This window comes from Sander lucioperca, chromosome 1 (assembly GCF_008315115.2).
Source record: "Sander lucioperca isolate FBNREF2018 chromosome 1, SLUC_FBN_1.2, whole genome shotgun sequence".
Classification (NCBI taxonomy): domain Eukaryota; kingdom Metazoa; phylum Chordata; class Actinopteri; order Perciformes; family Percidae; genus Sander; species Sander lucioperca.
In genome coordinates this window covers 53,858,167-53,865,666 of record NC_050173.1, presented here as the reverse complement: position 1 = coordinate 53,865,666, position 7,500 = coordinate 53,858,167, and the positions used below count along the sequence as shown (strand labels likewise).

Genomic DNA, 7,500 nt, shown 5'->3' with positions numbered 1-7,500 from the left:
TAAACAAGTTGGAAACATGATAACTAATTGCAACAAATTCACATAAGAAAAAACAAATTAGGTTCTCAATTTCAGCCATAGTTCATACTTGCTTACTTAGGTGCTTTACGATATATTATAATAATAATAATTTAGAGTTGAGTTGAGTCTGGACTTTTCGTGATACAGTACATGACATCCCTTCTCAGCATGTTTAAATATCTGCTGCTCTACTCTAAACATGTTGGAAAACATGATCATTAATCATGACTGAATTAAGCAATATTACATGAGAGGGTTTGATTTAACGTCATTATTGGCACATCAGTGATGCGGCTAGGACCGCTGCGCTGGTACCGAGGATCGTAAGCATGACTGAAGTGATAATATGATGTTAAATCAAACCCTCTCATGTAATAAAGAGATTATACAACAACGGTTTCCAACTAAATAAAGGTTATAATCAAACTGTATTCATATTGTGGGGAAATTCAATCTCAAAATGAAGAAAAGCAAAAGAGACGATTTGTAGTCCCTCCCTGTTAAACGTTAGTCAGCCAGTCATCTTAAGTTAATGTTAGCTTTGTAACGGTAGAGATGATGGAATTTTTCAAAATGCAATAACTACTGAACATATAAACACCTAACTGCTTGGCTAAGTTAATCTGTTTATAACTAAAATATCTACTGACCAAAATATTTTTTTTCATGGATAGATTTAGCTACTATACGTCCACACACTTAATTATTGACGTGTCAGTGGCACAGCTGATGTGATCCAAATTATATTAGACAAATAACATTTGTGCTTAAATGTTGGGTCTGGACTTTTGGTGATACAGTATGTGAAAACCCTTCTCAGCATGTTTAAATCTTGCTGCTCTACTCTAAACAAAATGGAAACATTGAAGGAATAAACAGAAGTCCAGTTATCAAACTCACATGATATAATGATTTCTGGATCTCAGTCACAGTTCATATTTCATTATCTATGATGTGATTCTAAATCAGAACAAATTACTTTGGAAACATTCACATTTTTATTACCAAAGTATTTTTCAATACTGTGTTTTAAAGATTACTGTTCTTGATCTGACCTGAGTGTGTCCAGTTTACAGTGTGGACTCTCTAGTCCAGGAGACAGATGCTTCACTCCTGAATCCTGCAGATTGTTGTTACTCAGGTCCAGCTCTCTCAGACTAGAGGACTGGGAGCTGAGAACTGAGGACAGAGCTTCACAGCTTCTCTCTGACAGGTTACAGCCACTCAGCCTGAAGAGACGGTAATGAAGAAAAAACAATCAAGAAGTTGAAAAGACAGCAGAGTCTTTAAGTTATGATATACGAGTCCAACTATCGCTGCACTTACAGAGCTTTTTTAGAGGCTTTGACCACTGGCAGCAGCCTCAGAAGAGCCTCCTCTGAAGCAGAGTATTTCTTCAGGTCAAACACGTCCAGATCTTCTTCTGATGATAGTAAGATGAAGACCAGAGCTGACCACTGAGCAGGAGACAGTTCATCTGTGGAGAGACTTCCTGAACTCAGGGACTGTTGGATCTCCTCCACTAGAGAACGATCATTCAGTTCATTCAGACAGTGGAACAGATTGATGCTTTTCTCTGCAGACAGATTCTCATTGATCTTCTCCTTCATGTACTTGACTGTTTCCTGATTGGTCTGTGAGCTACTTCCTGTTTGTTTCAGCAGGCCTTGAAGGAGAGTCTGATTGGTCTGAAGAGAAAGACCAAGGAGGAAGCGGAGGAACAAGTCCAGGTGTCCATTTGGACTCTGTAAGGCCTCGTCCACAGCACTCTGGTAGAAACGTGTTGATGTTGTTGTTGTTAGTTCTTCTGACAGCAGATTGACTCCAGAGTTGGTGAATGTCAGATGGACATGAAGAGCAGCCAGAAACTCCTGAACACTCAGATGGATGAAGCTGAACACCTTGTCCTGGTACAGTCCTCTCTCCTCTTTAAAGATCTGTGTGAACACTCCTGAGTACACTGAGGCTGCTCTGATATCGATGCCACACTCTGTCAGGTCTGATTCATAGAAGATCAGGTTGCCTTTCTGCAGCTGCTCAAAAGCCAATTTTCCTAGAGACTCAATCATCTTCCTGCTCTCTGGACTCCAGTGTGGATCCGTCTCAGCTCCTCCATCATACTTGATGTTCTTCTGTTTGGACTGAACCACCAGGAAGTGGATGTACATCTCAGTCAGAGTTTTGGGCAGTTCTCCTCCCTCTCTGGTCTTCAACACGTCTTCCAGAACTGTAGCAGTGATCCAGCAGAAGACTGGGATGTGACACATGATGTGGAGGCTTCGTGATGTCTTGATGTGGGAGATGATTCTGCTGGCCTGCTCCTCATCTCTGAATCTCTTCCTGAAGTACTCCTCCTTCTGTGGGTCAGTGAAGCCTCTGACCTCTGTCACCATGTCAACACACCCAGGAGGGATCTGATTGGCTGCTGCAGGTCGTGTGGTTATCCAGAGGCGAGCAGAGGGAAGCAGTTTGCCCCTGATGAGGTTTGTCAGCAGCACACCCACTGAGGTGGACTTTGTGATATCAGTCAGGATCTCAGTGTTGTGGAAGTCCAGAGGAGGTCGACACTCATCCAGACCGTCAAAGATGAACACAACCGGGAACTCTTCAAACCTGCAGATTCCTGCTTCTTTGGTTTCACTAAAGAAGTAATCAACAAGTTCCACCAAGCTGTACTTTTTCTCTTTCAGCACATTCAGCTCTCTGAAGGTGAATGGAAATATGAACTGGATGTCCTGGTTGGCTTTGTCTTCAGCCCAGTCCAGAGTGAACTTCTGTGTTAAGACTGTTTTCCCGATGCCAGCCACTCCCTTAGTCATCACTGTTCTGATTGGTTCTTCTCTTCCAGGTGGTATTTTAAAGATGTCTTCTTGTCTGATTGTTGTTTCTGGTCTGTCTGGTTTCCTGGATGCTGTTTCAATCTGTCTGACCTCATGTTCATCATTGACCTCTGCAGTCCCTCCCTCTGTGAGGTAGATCTCTGTGAACATCTGATTCAGAACGGTTGGGTTTCCTGCTTTAGCAATCCCCTCAAACACACACTGGAACTTCTTGTTTAGGTTAGATTTCAGTTTACGCTTACAAACTCCAGAATAACTTCCTGAATGAACACACAACAAAAAAGATCAATAAGCGATTTCTAAATTACATATGACAGATTACTTCCCCTAAAGATATAAATCCTCTTACTGCTCTGCAGACAGTCAGCCAGCTCGTCCTGCTTCCTTCTCCTCAGGAAGTGCAGTGTGATCTTTAGAAATGCCTCTCTGCTGCTCCTCCTCTGCTCTTCATCTTCACCATCCAACACCTCCTCACCCTCCCTCTGATTCTCTGAGCATTCTGGGTAATCTGGACTCAAAACCTTCTGGATCTTCTTCAGCTCATTCTTCACAAACATGACAATGTCATCCTCCAGCAGCTGGAACAGAAGATTATATGAATCAAATCAGACTGAAATCATGGAAGCAAACATCAGATCCATGTTGGACAGACAATCCCCTGGTCTATAAAGTGCACCAGATGATTGTGAACAAGATAGATGTAAAAGTAGTTGTTGTACATGTACAGACCATAAATATGGAGTCCAGGTGTGTTTGATGCTGCTGGGTAGACTGACCACTGGGAACCTCTGAGATCTCCTGGTCCACTCTGTGGAGGGATCAGGAAGAATTAGCTCACATCATGTCTGTCCACACAGAGACACACACAAGGTAAATGTCCTCTGACTTAAAGTGTTGATTACAGCATGGAATCAGATGGTTTCACCTGACATTAAATTGTTGGTCGTACTGCTGATCCCACTGTGATTCAACAGGAAGAACTAAGAAGCAAACAAGTGCTACAACTAGTGTCTTTCACTAAGGACTCCTCTTGGTTTGTTTGAACAAACTTAGTGTGAACACAAAACAAGTAAATATTGGGCTGAACCAAATCTAAAACAACAGAAAATATTGTCTGATGAGAACAACAAAACATGAGTACACGGCAGAGTTTTGCTCTAAAAATGAGCTACAACACCAGAGAACGATGCCCCAAAGCTGAACAGGTTGGAAAGATGATCAACAGTGTTTGATGGATCAGACCAACTGGAAGGCAGCACAATTTCTTTTGTTCTCATATTTAAATCCTCACCTTTGATCAACAGAGTGACGTCCATCTTTGAAGTTTATAATCAAATCCTTAGACCGATCACTCTTCATGGACACACAGCTGGGTTCTGGTTCTTCCAGCTTTCTCCTGATAGAAACACATAAAAACTGAATATAATCTGCACTGACCCAGAACACTGTGCAACAATGGATTGTTTATACATTTCAAACAATATTTGCTCATTGTTTTGTCATGCCATCCAGGAGAAAAGTGTTTTTTACTGAAACACAACAGTTTTAAAGGTACAGAGTGAATCCATGTGAAACACACAGGTGGGCTCCATACTGTAGACCACTATCAGATATGCATGGTAAGGAGCAGGTTGGTTGTGTGTTGCCCCCTGCTGTTCTGTTATTCTTGACAAGGCCACCTGCCCTAGTAAAGGATTATGGGTGGCCTGCTTGCTAAAGTCCAGTTCAGACCAAAGATTCTGGACGAGACGAGTTGAAACTTGCAGATACTTGCAATGCTCCGGTCTGCAGCGTTCTGAAAGCTGCCAGTTTACACCAACGACTCACAGTTGAGAATCTGACACAAACACTCTGTTGTGTTTTTCTCAGTTTTAAATCCTCACCTTGTATCAACAGAGTGACGTCCATCTTTGAAGGTCACAGGCCAATTCTTAGACCGGTCACTCTTCATGGACACACAGCTGGGTTCTGGTTTAGGTCCAGGTCCAGGTCCATCAGAGTCAGGTGTGAGCTGCTGCTCTGGGCTTCAACACAACATAGACAGAGGTGTGTGTGAATAATGGTGATGATAGTGGGAAATCATTTCCTATGCATATTCTCTCATGTCATATGATGATAGTTGTTATTCTAGATATCATGGTAATGTCCTGTATGTGCAGGTAACTTTAGACTGTAGAGAGAAAGGATGACAGCTGGACAGTGTTGGAATGCAACAAAGTACAAATACTTTGCTACTGTACTTAAGTACAATTTCACGTATCTGTACTTATTTATATTTCCAGAAACTTTTACTTTTACTCCACTACATTTCTTGAATAAAATGTCTACTTTTACTCCACTACATTCCCCCGAAGCATCTTAGTTACTCGTTTCAACAAAATCAGAAGAAATTTGTTCCACTGGAAGAAAGCAGGTTTGGTGAATCACTGCTCCTAGATTGCCAAGATAATGCTCGGTTCCAGTTGGTGATGTGATGCCCAAAAAACAACCATAGGCCAAAACTGAAGAAGAAGAGGAGGAAGCATAATGACTGATGGTGTCATGGAAGCACCTGCTGCAGGCTCTGCTGCCATGGTAACAGATGATGACACCTTTGGCCATAAAGTTCATTATCAATGGTTTTTCTTACTTTTACTTGAAATACTAAGTACTAATAAGTACATTTAACCCTCGTGTTGTCTTCCTGTCGACGGCGCAACCTTTTGTTTTTCTGGGTCAAAATTTTAACTTAAAAACTTTTTTAACACTTTTGTCGCTTTCCCCTGGTGTTTTGGTCAGTTTTATCCAAGCTTTTTATCACTTAACACAAACACACACACACACGCACACACACACACACACACACACACAAACAAACACACAGACAGACAGACATAAACACACGCACACACAGACAGACCGATAGACAGACAGACAGACAGACAGACAGACAGACAGACACAAACACACACACACACAGACAGACCGACAGACAGACAGACAGACAGACAGACAGACAGACAGACACCTCACAGTTCACCTCTGACCTGGGACTACAGTGTGTCTTTAACGTTAGATGTGAGATGGTGTCAGACTTTAGTCTGTTCAGAGTCTTCTAGTGTCTGGTAGGGTTAGAGAGAGAGAGAGAGGAACGATGGCCACGTTGCAGCACTCTCTCTCCCAGTATACTGAGTAAAGTACTTCATAGAAGATCATGAGTGTGTCTCATCATCACTACCAGTTTGTGTATTTCAGGTGGTGGAGTGATGTGAGTGCTGGACAGTTAGAGATGGTGGTCTCACCTCTGAGCTTTGGTCTGGCGGTCCTGTTCCCCACACAGAGTGGTCTCTCTGTCCTCACACTGATCCATGCTGCTGAACTCAGCCTCTCATCTGCAGAGGAAACAACATCATTTCTCATTGGCTCTTCTTGTCTCTTTCACATCACTGTCAGCTGAATGCATCATCAGCTGCTGTAGTTCTACTCTGGATGTTTATCAAAGACACCTCTGGAGCCTCAAAACGCTGACAACAGCACTTTTAAAAATGCACGACGACAAAGAGACATAAATGTTAAACCAACAAACATAAACTACAAAGTAAAAGATTTGACAACAATGACTTGTAATCATTTTCTGAGTTATTTAACTTTGTCTCTGTTGAAATCTGGCTGTCATATGAAGAGGCATTTAGCTGGAGGGTTGGGGAAAACATTAGAGATCACTTGGAAAGAGTGTTGGTAACATGGAGAGGCAGACAGTTGTTTCCACTTGGAGATAAGAGACAGTCATGTTAATGATTAGAGACACAGTAAGACAGAGGACGGACAGTTACTTCATGTCCTCTGGTCCTGTGATCAGGTCCAGGAACTTTGGACCGGGATATATGATAACCTATGTCAGATTGCTCTCTCTCTCTCTCTCTCTCTCTCTCTCTCTCTCTCTCTCTCTCTAACTAACCCTAACCCTCTCTCTCTTTCTTGGGGCTAAAATATAAATTACCTAAGTAACTTATTAACTTCCACTGCTCGCTTTTCAGGCAAAGTGTACAACAGTTTGTTTGCTTTCTCTCACTGTTTTTTTTTCTTTAACAGAGGCCGAGTCTCCTTTACTTCCTCGTATATACGGACATAGGAAAGACACTGAAGAAATTAGACTCTGAAATCTAGAAACTATAATGATAATTAAGTGATAAATATAATGCACACTGTAAACGTGACTCTAACAGTGTATTCATCAGTTATGTTCTCAAAACTCTCAAACTAAACTAAGAGAAAAGTACATTACATTACCTTCAGCTGGAGCTCCAAACGGAGGAAACTAACTGCGACACAACCTGTGTGAAAGAGAAAGTAAACTTTAAACAGGAAACGCCCTGAACATGAGTCACATGATAATAGAGATCAGCTGGGACACGTTCAGCCCCGACAACACGGAGAAACCCCTTTATTTACACTTTCTTTTTCTTTTTTTATTTCTTTATTCAGAGTACAGATATACAAACAAACAAACAAACAAGAAACGTTTACAAATCCACTTCAGAAATAGAGCTTTAGCCTCGGGTCGTCATAGAAACCAAACCTAGGAGCTTCTACATAACTAATCAACATAAAGAAGGAAATACAAGAAGAGAAAAGAAATAAAAATTAACTTAAGAGATTC

The 7,500-nt window shown here is 41.6% G+C and overlaps 1 protein-coding gene across 1 annotated transcript in view; it reads right to left on the bottom strand.

Moving 5' to 3' along the window:
• Positions 1-7,258, bottom strand: part of LOC118496429 — a 397,714-nt gene extending 390,456 nt beyond the window's left edge. Inside the window, exons 1-7 of the mRNA XM_036008181.1 lie at positions 7,131-7,258; positions 6,143-6,232; positions 4,745-4,885; positions 4,153-4,257; positions 3,591-3,669; positions 3,211-3,439; positions 1,348-1,444 (exon numbers count right to left, since the gene is read on the bottom strand). Of these exons, the coding sequence (XP_035864074.1) occupies positions 1,348-1,444; positions 3,211-3,439; positions 3,591-3,669; positions 4,153-4,257; positions 4,745-4,885; positions 6,143-6,210 (719 nt within the window). The 5' untranslated portion in view covers positions 6,211-6,232; positions 7,131-7,258. The remainder of the gene's footprint in view (positions 1-1,347; positions 1,445-3,210; positions 3,440-3,590; positions 3,670-4,152; positions 4,258-4,744; positions 4,886-6,142; positions 6,233-7,130) is intronic.
• Between the last annotated feature and the right edge of the window lie 242 nt (positions 7,259-7,500).